The following is a 21397-nucleotide window of genomic DNA, read 5'->3' on the forward strand; positions in this document are numbered from 1 at the left end:
GATAACATGTCAAAAAAAGGTGGTATGTTCAGGTAAAATTTATTGGAACAATAAATTATTTTGCACTTTTATGAAGACAGTATTCAAGGAACAAGTGTTAGCAGATTCCTATATTGTTCATAACCTTTTAGAGCATGTTTCAAAAGAAACAATTTTTAAATTTGCTTCTTTATAGTTTCTTAATATTTCTTTTTGTTTTGGTAGGTTTTGGCTTAGTATCTATCCTAATTAATCAAGGTTTTTGAACCTAGAATATCTGTAGAAAAAGGTTTGTTTGCATGCATACATACCTGTCGCATTCACAAGCACAGAGAATAAAGTGAAGGAAAGTATTCAGATATCTCATCTGAACATGGTTGGAGAAACCAAACTGGAATCTTGAAGAGTAATGCAATTTAAACATATAGGTGTCAGAAATGCAAAAGGAGAACTAATAACAGGTGGACTATAACTGCATTATAGTGCAAAGTCTGTCACCCTTTCAGAGAGTCACATTAGGGTGATACTCGATAGTTATTTTAGCATATTTATAGATTAAAGAGATTATCTTCCTACCTCAAGAAATGAATCATTAAATTCAAGGAACTATCACAAATGGATGGTATATTTTTACAGTGGTTCTCTTGGGAGTCTACAAAATTATTTAGTGTGGAGAGTTAGTGTTGTTTTGTTTTCTTCTATGAGGCCAGCCCAACAGATATTATCTAATATTTCCCTTCCACAGCTCCAGCTTTCCTACTTCCTGTGTCATAGCTTAGGTGGATGTTTTTTGTTGTTTTGCTTTTTTAAGACAGAGTTTCACTTTTGTGGCCCAGGCTGGAGTGCAATGACTCGATCTCGGCTCACCGCAACCTCCACCTCCTGGGTTCAAGTGATTCTCCTGCCTCAGCCTCCTGAGTAGCAGGGATTACAGGCATGCACCACCACGCCCGGCTAACTTTGCATTTTTAGTAGAGATGGGGTTCTCCATGTTGGTCAGGCTGGTCTAGAGCTCCCGATCTCAGGTGATCTGCCTGCCGCAGCCTCCCAAAGTGTTGGGATTACAGGTGTGCACCACCACACCCAGCCTGGTGTATGTTTCATAAACGTCAATGGACAGAACACTTACCTGGGAAGTGTGTTTAAAACAGAAATGATAGGTCTTAAATGGGTCTTTACCCTCAACCAATAATTCAGAATCAATGAACTAGGATCCTATGGCAAAGAGGTCACAAACCCTGTGATCAACTATGTTTTATGAACATGGAATTTAAAACTGCTTTCTTTCTTACTATTGGAATTTTTGGGGACTTCACTGGGATGATATGCCTTTTGAAACTTTAGAGGTGTAGAATTCAGAATCCTATTTTTTAACAGAATGTCTATCAACATATTTCAAATTATAAGTTTCTGTTTAGCTCTATGTTTATCAATATGTTAAACGGTTTTTCCTTGAAGTAAAATCAACAACAAAACTTTTGTGTAAGATGAATTTTATTTCTTATCTCATATTCTAGTGGCAGATTATGCTCAAAATCCTGAAGTATATTTTGGAATGCTCATGACTCTTGAATATTTTCAATTTTATTAAAAACTTATTTCTAGTTATTTTCTGGTTTGTTCTTTTAGTTTACTGCAGTTTTGTGAATTGGCTAATTCACAAAAGTATTGAGACAATGAAAATAAATATAAACTTCTGACATGTTTAACATCTGGTAGTTAGATGTAAATGGATCAAGTGCAGATGTTTTCAGATATTTGGCTAAGTTCCCCTGTGAATCATAAATCATGGTTACAACCAAATGCTGCATAGCTAAAATAAAGAAATAACTAAACAAACAAATGACAACTTGATGTAAAGTTTTTTTTTTTTTTAACAGAGAGAAGGATTTTGGGATTTTAAAAAACTACATTAGTACTCCATCTATTTGTGTCCCTAGTTTTTGTTGTTGTTGTTTTTTCTTATACCACTAATATTTTCTACTAAGATTATGAGAGAGTACAAACAAGATATCACATCTCAAATTCTGTTGCTGTCAAGTTATCCCTACACAGGATTATATACCCTGATGCCAGTAAGAGCTAATGCTTACCCAACGCTTACTCTGTACCAACGACTTTTCCAAGCGCTTACCATATATTAGCATATTTACACTCAAACCCTCCTCATGATATAGCTTATCTTATATTCATCCTTATTTTCAAGAAATAATTGAGAAGCAGACTGTCTGAGACGCCCAACTTCACATGCTGGTGGTATCTAGGTCCATTTCCAAGATGTCTGACTCCAGAATCCACAGCCTGAATACACACTATTGTGCTTAGTTTTGTTGATTCACTCGAATAGGCTATTCAGTTATGTAAAAAGACACTAACCTAGGTGTTGTTGGGAGAGTATTTTGTAGATGTGCTTAATATCTATAATCAGTTGACTTTAAGTTAAACAGATACCTCTGATAATGTGATGATCCTCATCCAAATGTTGAAATGACTTAAGGATGAAAACAGTATTTCAGGAGAAGAAATTCTGCCTCAAGATTGAAGAATCATCTCCTGTTTGAGTTTCCAGCATGCCAGCATGTACTAAAAATTTAGGACTTGCCTGTATTATAGATTTCAAACTTGCCAGCTCCCCGTCACATGAACCAATTCCTTAAGATAAATTTCTTAGTACAAACACATGTATTTTATTGGTTTTCTTTCTTTAGAGAACTCTGACTGATACACATACCATGCTATAAAATGCCAAGATATATAATGTTTCTCTTCATTAACAAAAATGTGCCCTTACTGGCATATGCCAGCTACTAAATGCTTAAAAAAAAATCTGTCCTTGTCACAGAGTAGTTCGTTATCAAAGAAACCTGGTATGCTGAGGTAAACTAATGCCTAAGTTATGTTCCAAGAACAAATTCTAATGTAATAGTCTGATGTTCATCCCATGAGATAGAGAATAGCCTACATTTATTGATGGCTCTTTATGCTCTTCCTACTTGCTAAAATTCTACTTCTCTTTCAAGATCTGGCTTAGCCACATGTACTCCATTAAAGCCCTGCTGATTATCCAAGTAACATGGACTTTTCTCCCCCTTGAAATAACAGAGCATTTATTCTACACTTTTTATATTGTCCTCTAATTATTTATGACTGAGTATCTTTATTCCACATCAGATTCTGAGTTCCTAAACCATGTCTCGCTAATATCCATAATGGATTTTAGCAGGTGATTCACTAAACAAGTTTTCAGGAAGTACCTGTTGGTTTGTCAATTTGACTTGTAGTAACCTGGAATAAGCCTGTTTTTTAGAAATGCACCCTTTATGAGAATATCTGATTTGCTGTCTCAAAGCAATAATGCTCTATTCAAATGACATTGAAAACCTAAAATAGAGTATGGCATATTTATAGAGACAGAAAAACGAATGATCTTAAGATCACACACTAAACAGTAGCCCAAGAATGTGTCAAAGTTTCATTAAGATTTTCGGCTGCATATGTGTTTTACATGTTATGCGTTACGTAGAATTGATTTTTAATTGATAAGGATTTCTGGTAATCCTTACATTGCTCTTTTTACATAGCTAATCACCATAAACATTTATTACCTTAATGACATTTTACATGATCTAATCATATTAGACTAGTGACATTCATGATATGTTTCTTCAAAGCTATTCACAAATATAAACATTCACTATTTGTATTCTATTTTATGCTTTTGTGTATAAATCCTATGTGATAGCTGGGAGCCATCATTGGTAGTTAAATTGATTTTCAGAGCCTTTCATATACAGAATAAAACTTAAATTTCCTTAAGGGAGTTTTCTACGTTCCAACAAGTAGTAGCTCATTGCAGTATACATGGTAACTATCAACTGAGCAATTTAATACTTGTACAGATTTTCAGCATTTGAGTGTCAAGTTTATTCCTCAAAAACATCTTACTTTACTACCTCTCAGGACTCAGTGACAGTATATTATTGATGAAAAGATATATGTCTTTTGTTTGGAATTATAAAAATCTAATGCACTAACCTAAGCTGAGGTGGCAAAAAATGGAATCTTAGGCTTTAGAGCTAGATATTTTTTTAAAAAATTTTATTTTCTATTGTTTTCTTTTTAAAAATTCTATCATTACTCTGTCATCAATGTTTTTTAGTTAGGAGATTTCACATAAAATTCTATATTTATAAGTTATTTAGTGATATCAAGATATTTGGCAATATGAATGTGTTCCTGCATGGCTAGCACTAAGTAAATTTTCTTTAAAGACAAACATTTTTCTTCCATTAATTCTAATCCTCATTTTATTCTATTACAACTGACTAAAGACAGTCATTGAAATGACCTAGCTGTGCTATAAGATTTTGAGGATAGTGACAAACTTTATCTATATTATTATTGTAGATTCAACTTTACCTTTAAGGCCTATCCTCTGATTCATGGCCCACCATATGTAAGAGTCTCATATAAATAAATTTTTTGTGTCCCAACTCCTTTACTATCATCGTAGGTGTCATTAGTCTATAAAAGATAAAACTACGACTGAAGTCTCCTAATGCTTCAGAAGATAAAGGACATTTGCATAATGATACATTTGGATACACTGCCAACACTAACAATTTTAAAATTCATAATTTAAAAAATATTCTTACTGAATTAGTTGCTTCTATTTTCTCATTCTTATCACTGACAACTTCAGTTAGGGAGGAGTTGATACAGAGGTTTCAGAGTAACATGGTTAGTCTGAAAGTGCTAAATAGGTTATTTAGCTCTTATTTTGCTTCAATTAATAGAAAGTCTTGTGTTTTCAATAACAAGGGAGCTTAAAATGAAGATGTAATTTCACCGATCATTAAGACACTGAAATGCAGAAATGGAAAAGTGACACTAGCCTAGTAGATAGCTCCAACATTTAGCATATCATGTTGGCTGACATGGTGTGACAGTGGCAGAGGAGGAATTGATTAATTCATGAACAAAACAGGCTAGAAGATAACCCATAGTGTTAATTGTACTTATAAATAAAAACCAAAGACTTGTTAGTCCCCATGATCATTGTACCCAGGCACTTCATGTCTGATAGAATAATGCATGACACCATAGGTAGTTCCGCATACCATCCACAGAGCAACACTTTCATCTCTTATTACCTTAAACAATGCAGAATTGGTTCTGTATGGCAGTCATATTTTTGAAAAATGAAATAGAAATACCCAGTATTTAAAAATTGGGGAGTAGGCCACATACATCAAACATTTTGTGTAAGAGATTTTGGGTTATTTTATTTTTTTTCATCCTCTAATAAAATTTAAGAGTGTTAGCCTGCCATTTCCAATTTCATGCTTGCATGCTGATTTTTCTAACTACTTACCATTCTGTTTCAGACAAAGGAACAACAGAAGGACTAAAGTGTAGGAAATTTGTATTTTTCTAAGTAAAATTGATGCATCTCATTTATACACCACACACAACATATGAGCAAAACTTTTAAGAAGGTTTTTATTCTTCAAAAGAAGAAATGTACAGCTTCTGGAATCGAAGACTCAGCTTCATTATTCATGAACCAACGAATTTTATCTAAGTCATATAACCTGCCTGAGCTTCATTTGGCTTTTCTATAAAAAATAATAATAGAATAATAGAACACTTTACAGAATTATAGGAAACAAAAGTAGATATACAGATAAAGGCTACAAATGCCAATCTAAGTTATATATACTACAAATTACTATCATCTTAATGTTTTCTCACCTGAATCCTCCGGATTTCTCTCAGCACTCCATCCCAGGACACTAAGTGTTACCACTTGGAATTCATGTTGACTGTGGTTTTGTCTACAAGAAAAAAAAATCCAAATCAAGAGGTTCTTCTTTTTCAATTTACTCTCCATAACAGCAAAATAAAGCTATACCTCATTCAATCAAGGTTATCCTAGGAACTTATCAAATAAACATTTATAGCTAAGTTGTTTCTGGATTAGGAACTGATTTAACACAAGAAAAAATAACAATGATAACTGTGATAATGAAAATAAATAAAATGTCAGGGTTCTTGAAATGGACAGCAGCCTTTTACATGTAAATTTATCACATATAAAACCATGTACATGTAAACTGACTTTATTTACAAACATCATCTCATATATCTCATAGATACCACCTTTATTTTATTTTTTAAAATAATAGTTGTAATTCATTGAGATATTACTGTGCATAAAGATATTTTTAAATCTTACAAAGAGGTTAATAGTAATCATCATGTTTAAAAAATAAATAAAGCAATGAGAGTCAACTGTTACATAACCAGAAGCATAAGATGATAGAATAAAGGTTGTTTGAGTAGAAAATCCATGACTTATTAACAATTGTGTATCAATTAGTGTGAAGAAAGTATGGTGATTATCAAGAAAAGGACATAACTGTCTTCAATTATTTTGAAAGGCTCATACAAAAGAATAATTAGTTTACATCTTCAGATTCAAATAGGAGAATTAGAACCAGTGAGTATTAGAAGATTGAAACAACAGATTTCTGCTAAATTAGAAGAAATCTGATAAGACTACACATTTAGAATGGAATTGGACTACCACTTGGCTGAGTAAAGATGTCTTTGCTCTGTGCCCTGAGGTTTACCATCATCTTTTGGATCATGGTGAAGACAAAACAAATGGCAGCCATGGACAATCTGGAGAGTAAGAAGTACATAGGCTTGTGGAGGTGGGAGTCAGAACTGATGGCCAGGATAATGAGCAGGTTTCCAAGCACCGTGACCAGGTTCATGGACAGAAACAGCCCAAGAAGGGGCTGCAGTTCTGGATCTCCTGAGAGGCTCAAAATGAGGAATTCTGAAAATTCTGTAAGGTGTTCTGATTGCATGTAGCTGGCATGTCTGCTGGGTAAGGAGGCAAAAGCAACATTCAATGAATAGCCAACTGACACTTCACCTCATCATCACTTTACAGTATCACCCTTAGATAGACATTTTTCATCCTCTTTGGAGTCCTCCTCAAAACTGTGATACCACCTTTATTATATCATATCTATATAAACCCTGTATTATCACCTTTGTCTAAGTCATTCTACAACTAAGTGCTGGATCTGAGTTACCAGATAGAGTTTTTCATCACACAAAACTACCAAAAACAAGGAAATTCACACTCAGTGACTGTTAGCAGAAAACTTTTAAGAAGTTTTTCCTGACACATTAGCGAAGTGCCTATCTGCTCACACTATACAGAGGGCTGGAATAACATTCAGGCGGGTCCAAGCATGGAATAGAGTGAGAATATGTGAAGCAAAAAACACCATCTTGTGTATTAAGGTAATTTACTCTAGCTGTCCTAATAGACAGGTAAAAAAATTTCAGCGACTTAACTATAAAAGTATATTTGTCATTCTTTATAGTCTGATGAAGATCAGGTATCTTTTCTTAGTCTCAAGACCTAGTTAAATCAACTGTAAAACACGGTCCCATGGATACGTAGCAGGGAAAGTGAGATATGAAAGAGACACACCAGCTACTACATGCTTGGATCTCAAAGTTACACATTCACTTCATTTAAAAAATAGCCACATGGGACTATCTTTTTGAAAGTAGGCTGAAATTACAGGTAAGTCATTGCTGTCATTTAACAGTAAGGAGAGGGACCACCTAACCCCATATTTGATGTAGATATATAGACTGGTGATACCACACATGCACCAAGAGGGCATAAACAGATTTCTTACTCATATAAGAAGGTTTTGAGGAAAGAATATGGGAAAGGCTCTCACATAATTCCAAGTAAGTGCAGATAGAGCCAAAATATCAGAGAGGAGTGACTGGCTTGGGGTTTTATAGTGGTGAAGGGATAAAGCTGCGCTAAAGGGTGCCTCACAAGAGCCAGGTTTCAGCTTCCTACCGGCACCAAATAAGAGAGCATGCAGGCTTTCTTATCAGCATTCCCAGCTGTGGGAAAGAAAGGGGAAATGGGGCTTGAAAGATATCAGAAGTCAATCATCAAAATTAGAGTCAAATGCTTTATTATAATTTACTTTTGATGTTTAAGTGATGATTGAAATAGCTTGCTTCATTTATTTGCATTTGAAACTGTTTAGATAAATCATTGGGATAGTCTATGAGGCCTGTAGCCTCAGGTTGATAAAGAAGCCAGAAGTTCCATTGAACGTCTTGTTCAAAAGCCCAGCGTTATGTATTTTAAGTAATAAACTGAATGCTTTGACCATTCATTTTAATAATGCCTAAAGAGGAATTATGTAATTCGAATAACATTACTCAAAATAATAATGACCAATTCTGAAGGGGAAAGGAGCATGTTTGTGGGGACTTACATTGTAGCTTTAGTATGTGTAGAGACATGTGTGTCTTTGATTTGTAGTACACATGTTCAAAATCTGTGCAGTATGAGACTCCGGAATTCTTTGCCCTAAAGGAATACACTAGCATAAGAAATTGTGGTTTCCATTGGCTATATCAGACAGTCAAATAAATGGCCATTGCCCAAGAGTCTGTAAAAAGTGTTCTGACAGGGCTTATTATTTTCAAGAAAATTCATTGTTAAGATGACTACTCGAAGTTCAGGTAATTGTGCTAACTCTTGGGCCTCATCATTTATCAGGTATTTCAGTTAAGCGGTGAAAAACAGTAGCTCCCCAACAAGCTTCATGACATGTAATGGTGGCACTGTCATCCATAAATGTACAATTTCCCTTTGAAATTCACAGGAAATTTCCCAAGTAGTCAAGAGATCTAAGAGATGAGTGGCCTTCTCCAGCATCATGTCATTTGGCAACGGACTAAATATGATACACCAAACTGTCCAGTACTGGTTCTAGCTTATAGGTACAATTTTCTTTTCAACAACAAGGCTTTTGGCTGTGCCTAGCCATAGAATAAAGCTTCTATAAACCAAGGCATAATGGACATCTGGAAATGGAGGGTTACAGGCTAAGGGCCTGTGAGAGACTCTATTTCCAGGTGATCAAAATATGCGATCACCAATTGTCACTCTAATAGCATATAATGTGAAGCTGAGGCAGGTAATTTCTTGCTTAGAACCAATGGACCATTTTTGGTCATCATGGGTAACCCAGAGACTACAGGAGGAATAACAGAATATTGCTAATTTCTTTGCAATAAAGAGGATTCTTGTGAATACTAAAAAGAGTGCCCATGATATTGCAATTTGGATTCCAAGGCCTTTTTAGTAAAAGTTTTATTCAAGGTAGTCCAAGTTGTAAGTAACACCATAAATGGGCTTAAGTAAAATTTAAATAAAGAATTAGTGGCAACTAGAACACAAAAAGGTGAAACAGATGCTGGGCTTATTTTAATATTGTGGTTTTTGAGAGGGTAAATAAATGTCTTGACAGTGTTAGGGATGGAGTGGTCCTCAGATAACCAAATAATTTTCAGGAATGAATGGAGGTGGTGCAGCCTTGTGGTATGTGTGGGGCTATGTCTATATCCTCTTTGCCAGCTCTTTTCTGACCATTTTCATATCCTGGATGAGTATGGAAAATAAATCTTGGAGGTGGAGGATATCATCAGGGTGATGTCACACCTGTGCTCCTAGCAAGAGTTAGATGCAATTAAAACATATTCATAAAATTGTATTATTTACAGTAATCTAAGTTATAATACCTGGCAACTGAAAAATACACAATTCATCAATTCATGGAACCCTTTAAATAACCAGTCACCTTTTCCTTCAAATAAACTCTCTTGACTGCCCCACGTGACCCTCAAAGTTTTCTCTCCGTTCCTCAAAGTTATGACCTTCACCTCATCCACTTCCTTATCTATTCCACCTCATTCACTTTTCTTATCTACAGACTTTATAAAGAGCTTTCAAATAAATTTCTTCATTCGATTATTACAACAGAACTAAAGGTAGTTATGTTCTACGTGCTAAAAGAAGAGAGAACTAAAGTTCTGGAAGGTAAATGGATTACTTAGGGACACTGCTACTAAATAGGAGAAAAACAGCACTAACGAAGTCTTCTAATTCTCTGGCCTATTTTCTTCTGTCTTTCTTATGTTTAAACCCAAAACCCACAGAGTTATGTCTGCACCTGGCTAATGTTAAGGACATGAGGATTTTCCTTATGCCTAGGTAGGTAGAAGAATGCTTTCATGGAAGCTATTAAAAGGTTCTAACCACCAATTTTTTTTCACTACTTATTACTGTGACCTCACTCCACCATCTGTAATATGTGTATCTGGATTAAACCAAAGCTCATTCCAGCAATAATCTGCAAAATACAATTGGAAAAGAAATTCTATTTAGGATAATTGGTTGATTGATTGATTTGTTCATTATGAATTAACTTGTTATATTGCTTAGTAAAAATGTATAAATATAGTTTATTGAACAAGTAACTTTGGTAGGTAAGAAATAACACACGACTGGATGCAGGATTTGGATTTCCTGCTTTTAATGGATATGCCAAATAAAGTTTCATAAAATGTTTTTTGGATAACACAGTTTAGGCTTCAGGAATTAAACTGAGTAAAGATATGAGAAAGCTGATAAAATGATCTCCACTGGTCTTAAAATTTTGCGTAGGTTGATTAACTTCACAGATAATACGATATTAACAGCATTTTAGAAAAAGTTTTTAGTCCATAGTAGAATTTCAAGCAAATGTTTTGAAATCCATAGGATCATAAATAATTATAATTTGAAAAAAAGGTAAAGAACTTGTTTACCTACAGTATTTTTTATATGAGGACAAGAGGACACTAGATAAAGCAAGTAACTTGTTAAAAGTAAGAGACGGGCTGGGCGCGGTGGCTCACGCCTGTAATCCCAGCACTTTGGGAGGCCGAGGCAGGCGGATCACAAGGTCAGGAGATTGAGACCATCCTGGTTAACACAGAGAAACCCCGTCTCTACTAAAAACACAAAAAATTAGCCGGGCGTCGTGGTGGGCACCTGTAGTCCCAGCTATTAGGGAGGCTGAGGCAGGAGAATGGCGTGAACCCGGGAGGCAGAGCTAGCAGTGAGTGAGTTGAGATCGCGCCACTGCACTCCAGCCTGGGCAACAGAGTGAGACACCGTCTCAAAAAAAAAAAAAAAAAAAAAGGAAGAGACAGGGTTTGGACCAGGGTTGATTTTATGGCCATCTGTACTCTATAGTGTCACTACAATGAACTACTTGCAGTTCTCAAATTTGGATTATGTCTTTCGTTTTTTTCTTTTCTTTGCCTATACATTGTCATGGCCCTCTACTCTATTGGGTTCACATGGGCCCTACTTGCCCTATAAGGCTTACTTCAGGATATCTCTAATAACTTACTCTGGGTTAGGACATCAGTCTTAGTCCATTTTGTGCTGCTAGCACAGAATACAGTATAAATTACAGACTGGGTAATTTATAAAGAACAGAGATTGATTCCTCACAGTTCTGAAGGCTGGGAAGTCCAAGATCAAGGGTCTGGATCTGGGGAGGGCCTTCTTGCTGCATCAGGAGACAGTGGAAAGCATTAAGTGGTGAGGCAATACATTCAAGACAGCAAAAGAGGGCCCAGCTCACTCTATTTCTATTTTTATTTTTTTTAGAGATAGGCTGTTTCTAAGTTTTCAAGGCTGGCCTCAAACTCTTGAGAACAATAAACCCTCCTGCCTCAGCCTCTTGAGTAGCTGAGACTACAGGCATATACCACTATACTTGGCTTCAATTCACTTTCATAAGGAACCCATTCCTACAATAACTACATTAATCAATTCATGAGAGCAGAGCCTCATGACCCTAATTATCTCAAAGTTTCCACTTACTAATATTGTTGCACTGGGGGTTAAGTTTGTAACACAAACTTTGGGGGACACATTCAAACCATAGCTGCCTTCCTCAGTGTGTCTTTTATGCCATATGAGATTAATATTATCTAGTACTTATTACATAGAATATACTTAAATGTTAACTTATCTACCCTTTAGACCTCACATATATCCTTATATTCTTAAATTCTATTCTTCTTTTTTAACTTTAATGGTAATTACTATCTCTAATTACTATCCCTAATCCCTCAATGGCTGACAAAAAGTAAATGCCAAATAAATGTTGAATGCAAAATGAATGGATAGATAATTAGAACTTTCATTTTATACAATACAAATTTTCTCTTGTTTCTATATTACTATAATGTAAAATCCCCTCTATGCAACAAGAAATTTAAAATGGACCTTTTTTTCTACCAGACCATTATTTACAATATCATAATGGCTACTAGTAGTTATCTCTTCAAGTTTAATAATATCTCTGTTCATCATAGGTTAATGAATTTATTATATAACTTTAAATCACTGTTATTTCTCAAATTTGTTATAGTTCTTCCATTTCAATTTCCCAGTAAGGTCTCCAATACAGAACAAATCTGTTGGGAAGGATGTATTATAATTTTCAATTGTCATCTTTCCATTCATTTATTCTACATAACCAACAGGCATTTACTTCTATATTTTGACAGTTTCAGTTTCACTGAAATATTCATAATGTTCTTAGCCCCAAGCAGTATTTTCTTTAGAACCTTCTGTAAATTCATATCACATCAGGAGGATAAGGCATTTTAGGTTATTTCAACTACTTTGCATTGAACACAAACACATTCATCAGATTAAAGGGACATTGTCAGAGGCACAATAGAGCATTGGGGATCTCCACGGAAAAAAAGTAGCTAATATTTCACATGTGGAGAAACATTTTATGAAAGTTTTGTCATAATTACTTTCCAAGTAGGAAAGAAAAGGTATATATTTCATCCAAGTATAAGACAACTATGTTGATTTTTCTAACATGCTCAACTTATGTTTTAGAGAAAATTTCCTTTAGTTCCTCTAAATCTATTTTATTTGAGATGTTTAAATATATTCATCAAAAGTGGTATAAAAATTATACATTACATACTTCCTTAATCATGTATTCTATGAGACCATTATATAATTCAAATTAATGTCTTAATCATTTTTAGAAAACATATTTAAGTATCCATTTACTGTTATTTTAGGAATGTAGTTTACAGATGTCTACAATAGTAGAAAATTACGTGTTGTACTTAATTATAAATCTATAAAGTATAGGTTATATCAAGAACTACAAACACCTGAGATTTTATAATACCTGCAAACTAACAAGATAGCTTGTCACAACGTCATGAATACTAAAAGAATACAAAATATTTCTGGATCAGAGACAAAGGGGAGTAATTCCTCATAGAAATAGCAGTAATGGGAGTACCACCATTTTCCTACCCTTATTGCCTGAGCCTCAGTTCCCACAAGAAGATCTGATCATCCTGAAATCATCAGGTGAAGCCTGCACCTGCAATGAATTGTGTTACAGAAGAGAGAACTGAAGTTTAGAAAACTTGAGTCTTTTATATGGATCTGTAAGTGAACTTGCTGTTTTTCCTGAAGCTAGGCAAATTATTGTGACTGAAACACCAGGTGTTTGGGCTACATACTGCTGTTTGCTGCACAGTTTGCTGCACAGAAAGTCAATCACTGAAAAAATGAGTATTGCCAAGTAAGAAGGCTTTAATTGGGTGCTGCAGCTAAAGAGATGAGAGATCAGTCTCAAATCCATCTTCCTGACCAATTAAAATGAGGAGTTTATATGCCAGGAAAGAAATGTAACCATGCGTAGGGAAAAAGGAATTAGAGAAGGATAAGAGAGGGGTTGGTCAACAGAGAGCAGGTGGTCATTTAGGCTATCATGATGGGTGAGGGGTCTGACATCTCATTGTCCAAATGCAGTGAACTGGTGAGTTTCAGCTCCTTGCTATCTCTGAAGCCTGTTGGTTGGTTTCCTGAGAAAGGAACTCAGATAAAATGAATGTAACTAGAATTTCTAAAGTTTTAATACTGGGAGGAACAATATCAATATTTATTCAAAGAAACTATAAACACGAGCTTGATGGGACAACTGGGTCAGATTCATTATCTTTGTTACACTGGAGTAATTATCCGCATTACACTAGAGAGTAAACAAATCTGCCCTCTGCCCTAAATGAATGTACTTTCTATATTTTTAATTATTTATAATCCTTGAAAACAGAGCTCAGAATGAAAGCTGTCAGTGTCTCTGCTTGCAAGATGTGTAGAAATGTGACCCCCATGGATAACTGACCCATGATATGTGACTATCTCATTTAATTTTCACTTGAGATGAAGACATTTTATTCTCCAAAACCTTGTAACTGTGTATTACGCACTTCTTTTAATATTTCTTGAGCTAAGTGGCAGTTGTGGACTGATTTGGAAAGAGTTGTTCAGTAAAATCTAGAATTAGAGAACATATAAATATTAGTCTGGAATAAAGTATTGTTTCTTTCTCTCTTTTTTTGCCACTCATCTCTATTTGATGAAAAAAAATCAGACTTGTTTATAACCATACAGAAAGATAAAGGTGTAACACTCCTGAAAAAAATTCTACCTCCCAGGATTGTTTCAAGGATTAAATGGTAAACCATTATGATTATTTTATTTTATTTATTTTTATTTTTATTTCTTAAAATTTAATTTTTTATTTCAATAGTTTTTGGGGGGGACAGGTGGTGTTTGGTTACATGAATAACTTCTTTAGAGGTGAGTACTGAAATTTTGGTGCACCCATCACCTGAGCAGTGCACACTGTACCCAATGTATAGTCTTTTATCCCTCACCCTGGCTCCCACACTTTACATTGAGTCCCCAGAGTCCATTGTATCATTTTTATGCTTTTGCATCCTCATAGCTTAGTTTCCACTTATGACTGATAACATACAATGTTAGGTTTTTCATTCCTGAGTTACTTCATTTAGAATAATGGTCTCCAATTCCATCCAGGTTGGTACAAATGCCATTATTTTGTTCCTTTTTATGGTTGAGTAGTATTCCACGGTATATAGATATGTGTGTATATATATATGTGTGTGTGTATATATATGTGTATGTATATGTGTATATATACATATATATACATCTATACATACTATATATGTGTGTATATATATATACCCATATACCACATATTTTCCTCTGTGTAGATACCCAGGAGTGGGATTGCTGGATCAAATGGTAGATGTGCTTTTAAGGAATTTTCACACTGTTTTCCACAGTGGTTGTACTAGTTTACATTCCCACCAACAGTGTATAAGTGTTCCCTTTTCACCACATCCAAGCCAACATCTATTATTTTTTATTTTTTTATTATGATCATTCTTGCAGGAGTGAAGCCATATTGAATTGTGGTTATTTGAATTTCCCAGAATAATTAGTGATGTTGGGCATTTTTTCATATGTTTGTTGTCCATTTGTATATCTTCTTTTGAGAATTGTCTATTCCTGTCCTTTGCCCACTTTTTGATGGGATTGTTTGTTTTGTTGTTGCTGATTTGTTTGACTTCCTTGGAGATTCTGGATATTAGTACTTTGTTGTAAAACTATAAAAAACTGCTGAAAAAAATCATAGATGACACAAACAAATGGAAACACATCCCATGGTCATGAATGGGTAGAATCAATATTGTGAGAATGACCATACTGCCAAGAGCAATCTATAAATTCAATGCAATTCCTATCAAAATACCACCATCATTCTTCACAGAATTAGAAAAAAAATGCTGTAATTCATATGGAATGAAAAAAGATCCTGCATGGCCAAAGGAAGACTAAGCAAAAAGAACAAACCTGGAACTATTATATTACTTGACTTCAAACTATACCATAAGGCCATAATCAACAAAACAGCATGGTGCTGGTATAAAAATAGGCATATAGACCAATGGAACAGAACCCAGAAATAAATCCAAATACTTAGAGTCAACTGGTCTTTGACAAAGCAAACAAAACCATAACGTGGAGAAAGAACACCCTATTCAACAAACGGTGCTGGGATAATTGGCAAGCCACATGTAGAAGAATAAAACTGGATCCTCATTTATCTTTTTATACAAAAATCAACTCAAGATGGATCAAGGACTCAAATCTAAAACCTGAAATCATGAAAATTCTACACAATAAATCAGAAAAACACTTCTAGATGTTAGCTTAGGCAAAGACTTCATAATCAAGAACCCAAAAGCAATTGCAACAAAAACAGAGATAAATAGATGGGACTTAATTAAACTAAAAAAGTTTCTGCACAGCAAAAGAAATAATCAGCAGACTAATCAGACAACCCACAGAGTGGGAGAAAATCTTTGCAATCAATCTAAACTATGGTTTCTTGATCTATATAGTCTTGATCCATTTGCATAAGAACTTCTTAGGGAGCTTCATAAAATGCTGCCTTTTGAGGCTCAGCCCCAGATTCACTGGATCAGTGTCTCTAGTGTTGTGATCTGGAAAGTAGACATTTTTTAACAAGCCCTATAGGTAATTTTGTGTGCACTTACATTTTAGAACAGCAGGTAAAAGATAAATAGATAGATATTTAAGGTGATTTCAGAGTAAATTTAAAGCCACTAGATAAGAAAAATATTTTAAATAAAGAGGAAAGTCAGCAAAATCTGGGAAATACAATCTAGGAATATTTGAAAGTTTTGGCTCATTTAATGACTACTTATACACCTCCTTCTGGAATGTGAACCATCCTCAAAGGAGTGCAGAAATTGCAGCAGTCCTTACCCCAGCACATGAAATTTTGCAAGTCACATCCTAAGCCATTGTAGGCTAATTGCCAAAGCAAAGAAGGTATAATTTGATAACAAAAGAAATTGAAATGCTTCTATCCACTAGTGTTAGTTAGTTTTCCAAACCTTGCTAATGTACCTCTCCCAAAACCTTGCTAATGCCTGGCATAATATCAAATAAGTACTTGCTAAACACATGTATCTGTATTTTTATTTATAACTAAGTCTATCTATATCTACATAGGGTAGTGGAAAGCAAACAATTGAATGTAAAAAGTGAGAACGAGTAAAAACAGTATTTTTATATATTTTTTGGAATTAATATTTATGGAATGTGTCTCCGTATCATTGTTTCAGTCAAATGTGGAAGTCAATGTGGCAATTCCTCAGGGATCTAGAACTAGAAATACCATTTGACCTAGCCATCCCATTACTGGGTATATACCCAAAGGGCTATAAATCATGCTGCTATAAAGACACATGCACACGTATGTTTATTGCAGCATTATTCACAATAGCAAAGACTTGGAGCCAACCCAAATGTCCAACAACGATAGACTGGATTAAGAAAATGTGGCACATATACACCATGGAATACTATGCAGCCATAAAAAATGATGAGATCATGTCCTTTGTAGGGACATGGATGAAATTGGAAATCATCATTCTCAGTAAACTATCGCAAGAACAAAAAACGAAACACCGCATATTCTCACTCATAGGTGGGAATTGAACAATGAGATCACATGGACACAGGAAGGGGAACATCACACTTTGGGGACTGTTGTGGGGTGGGGGGAGGGGGGAGGGATAGCATTGGGAGATATACCTAATGCTAGATGATGAGTTAGTGGGTGCAGCGCACCAGCATGGCACATGTATACATATGTAACTAACCTGCACAATGTGCACATGCACCCTAAAACTTAAAGTATAATAATAAAAGAAAAAAAAAGGAGTTTCTAATTAAAACCCAACTTGTGAAAATTGGTTCTATTTAATGGCCTTTAAATAGAAAAATATGGAAGCTCTTCTATTACACTATAGCGCACTACAAGGTCTGTTGATGGCCAAGTTATGTTTACTAGTTCTTTTCAATAATTGAATTTTCTAATCATTTAGCAACAGGAAAAGTTGCAAAAATAACAACTACAGAATTTTCTAGGGCTGATTATCTTAACTCCATTCGGCCTTATGAAACAGCATTAAAGATGTCCTTCCTTTAGCATTTCTGCAAAGTACATTTTGTTCTCCCTTCTCTTCCTTTCAGAGCTGGAATGTGCTTCTCAAATAATCCAAAGTAGCTAAATAATTTACATTATATATAATGTAAATTCTATATGTAATATATATTTAATATATCATATATTTACTTTGTAAATATATAATAATAAAGACAAGATACTACTTTGCCATGGTTTGGGATAAAGGAACAACACTTATTTTAGTCAATGTATTTTTACTCATTGACTAGGCTTCTGATTTTATGCAAGTTTCTACAAACTACAACTCACAGGCTAAATTGTACCTACCACCTATTTTTATAAATAAAATTCTAATCAAATCATAAACCTTGCCAACGATCAAAGAAGGCTAGAAGTCTCAGAAGAAAACAAACAATACTACTGGAAAAGGTATAGTAAGAATATGTCCTAAAAAGTTAAAAACTACTAACACTGTCCTAAACTATGAAAGTGCTGTGGCATTATTAATTTTCTTGAAAGAAATTTAAATCATTTTATGTTATTTGATAAACATCTAACTATTACAATCATATACCAATATGCATTTCCCTTTTATTTAATACATGTTCAAACATTTTTGTAACAGTGAATTGAGAAAGGAGAATGAAGAATTATTTAATTCTAACAATTACATTTCTCTATATTTTTATCCATCACATATCTTACATTTTTCTCTCATTATGATTCAATAAGAGAGAACAGGGTAATGTAGTAGACTACAGGCAGTAATATAAATGGTCAGAATTACCCGAATTCATTGGCATTTCACATGGAAAGCTTTTATCTCTTTAATTATTGAAAATCATTCAAACAAAAATTCCTCTATTAAAGATCACTTATCTTTGGATAAGATACTTGAAATTATAGAATGGTCAAACTGATATTTTCTATGTCAATAAAATTTTAAAATAAATCATACTAGATACTAATAGATATAAATTTTAAGATTCAAATTTTGACTGTTCTATGCTTAAAATGAGAAAATCCTTTTTTAGATATAAAGGTAACTAAGAGATTGGGAATGTAAGTCTCCTATTAAGTTAATGGCTTTACCTAATTCTTCTGTCTGATAAAAGGCAGTTCATTGTATTTAATCCTCTTTTAAAACATTTTTTTTCTTTTTTTATTATACTTTAAGTTCTGGGGTAGATGTGCAGAAGATGCAGTTTTGTTACTTAGGTATACACATGCCATAGTGGTTTGCTGCACTCATCAACTTGTCACCTACATTAGGTATTTATCCTAATGCTATCCCTCCCCTAGACACCCTGAAGTATAATGTACATACTTTATATTTCACCCATTACAAGTACACAATTCAATGATTTTTTGTGAACTTTTGGAGTCGTGTAACCATTTCCACAATTCAGTTTTAGAACATTTTATGACACAAAATGAAAGCTTGTACCTATTTACAGTCACTCCCTTATCTCACTACCAGGCCCAAAGGGCCAATGTTATGCTTTTTGTCTCTATAAATAGACTTCTTCTGGATATTACATATAAGTTGAACCATACAATGGGTCATCTTTTGCATCTTTCTTCTTCCACTCAGCATTTTTGGAGGTTAATCTATGTTGCAGCACATATTATTAGTATTATGTAATAGGTATTAGAATTTTATTCCTTTTTATTGTGAAACAGTTGATGGTCATCTGGATTGTTTTTGTTTTTCGGTTGTTATGCATAATGTTACTGAAAACATTCTCACATATATCTTCACGTGGATTTTTAAAATTTTTCTTGGAGAATATGTAGGAGTGAATTTGTGGGTCCTACGGTCAGTTTATGTTTAATTTTTAAGAAACTGTTAAATCATTTCCAAAATAGCTTTACTATTTTATATTCTCACAAGCAATATTGAGGGATATAGTTTTCTATATTCTAGCAAATATGGCATTTTCTGCTAGTTATTCCAGTGTTCATTTAATTGCTTCTCCCTGATGTCTAATTAAGTTGAGCATCATTTTATATGCTTGTTAGTAATTCATATTTCATTAGTGAAATATCTATTCAAATCTTGTACTCAAATTTTAATTGGGTTGTTTGCCTTATTATTGAGTTTTAACTGGATAAAAACTTGAAATATTCTGAATAAAAGTTTTTGATCAGATATATGATTCACAAGCATTTGTTCCTATCTGCAACTGCTTTATTTTCTTAAATTTGTTTTGTTAAAGTGCAAAAGTTTTCAATTTTTATTACACCTTATCAATGAATTGGGCTTTTAATGTTGTATTTATCTCATTTTCCAATCCTACATCATAATGCTTTATTGTTATGTTGCAATCTAGAAGATTTATAGTGTTAACTATTAAATTGAGGTCTATGATTCATTTTTGGTTAATTTTTCAGTATGGATCTCAGATTTTTTAATGTGACTGTTCAATTTATTTGCTGAAAAAAGTGTCATTTTGTCCTTAAATTGTTTTGGCACCAATGTTAAAATGTTATATTGATCTATAAGCCTGTTTTTGTGCCAAAAACACTCTCTTTGATTGATTACTATAGCTTTATTGTAAGTTTTGAAATTGGATTAAGTCCTTCAATTTCATTCCCTTTTATCAAAATTGTTTTGGCTATTCTAAATCATTTAAATTTCTGTATTCATTTTATGTTAGGATATCAATTTCTGCAAAATAAAAACACTGCTAGTTATTTAAAAGGAATTGTGTGACTCTATTGATCAATTTGGGAATGAGAAAAATCTTGACAATATTGAGTCTTCTAATTCAAGTATATGCATTGTCTCCTATTTTATGTAAATCTTCATTTATTTATTTATTCATTCTTTGCTCAACAATAAATTACGGTTTTCAGCATAGAAGTCTTTCATTTCTCTTGTTAAATAATTTCTAAGTATGCTATTTTGATGCTATTTTAAACAAAAATAATTTCTTTTTGGTGTTTTATTTTAAATTGACAGATAAGATTATATGTGATGTTTTGAAGTATATATGTTGTAAAATGATTAAATCCAGCTAATTAACATATGCATTACCTCACATAATTTTCATCTTTGTGGTGAAAACACTTTAGATCCATCCTGTTAGCATTTTTCAAGAATGCAATATATTAACTATAGTCACTATTTAGTACAATAGATATAGTTATTCCTTCTATCTAACTACAGTTTTGTATCCTTTAACAAACATTTGCTCAACCACCACCCCAACAACCCCAGCTCCTAGTAACCACCATTGTATGATCTACTTCTAAGAAATCAAACATTTTAGATTCCATATATGTGAGATTATGAGGGATTTGTCTTTTTGTGCCTGCCTATGTCACTTAACATTATGTCCTGCAGGTTCATTCATGCTGTCACAAATAACAGGGTTGGATTCTTTTTTATGACTGAATAGTATTTCATTTTGTATGAATACTACATTTTTCTTATCCACTCACCTGTGGGTGGACAATTAGGTTTATTCCATATCTTAGCTATTGTGAATAATTCTATAATAAACATGAAAGTGTGTTTTTGGCATTTTAGCCAAAGATCAGTTGACTGTACATGTTTGGGTTCATTTCTCAGCTCTACTCTGTTCCATTGG

General features: G+C 33.8%; 1 protein-coding gene across 2 annotated transcripts in view; it reads right to left on the reverse strand.

Annotated features, from left to right (window-relative positions):
- LOC129144001 (putative inactive deoxyuridine 5'-triphosphate nucleotidohydrolase-like protein FLJ16323) overlaps positions 1-21397 on the reverse strand; it is a 401038-nt gene that overhangs the window by 95929 nt on the left and 283712 nt on the right. For both annotated transcript variants that reach the window (XM_063811434.1, XM_054684463.2), the window contains one exon: positions 5734-5816. Coding sequence is in view for 1 of the 2 variants with exons in the window: in XM_054684463.2 (XP_054540438.2) it covers positions 5796-5816 (21 nt within the window). In the remaining variant the exon portion in view is untranslated. The remainder of the gene's footprint in view (positions 1-5733; positions 5817-21397) is intronic.

This window comes from Pan troglodytes, chromosome 4 (genome assembly GCF_028858775.2).
Source record: "Pan troglodytes isolate AG18354 chromosome 4, NHGRI_mPanTro3-v2.0_pri, whole genome shotgun sequence".
Classification (NCBI taxonomy): domain Eukaryota; kingdom Metazoa; phylum Chordata; class Mammalia; order Primates; family Hominidae; genus Pan; species Pan troglodytes.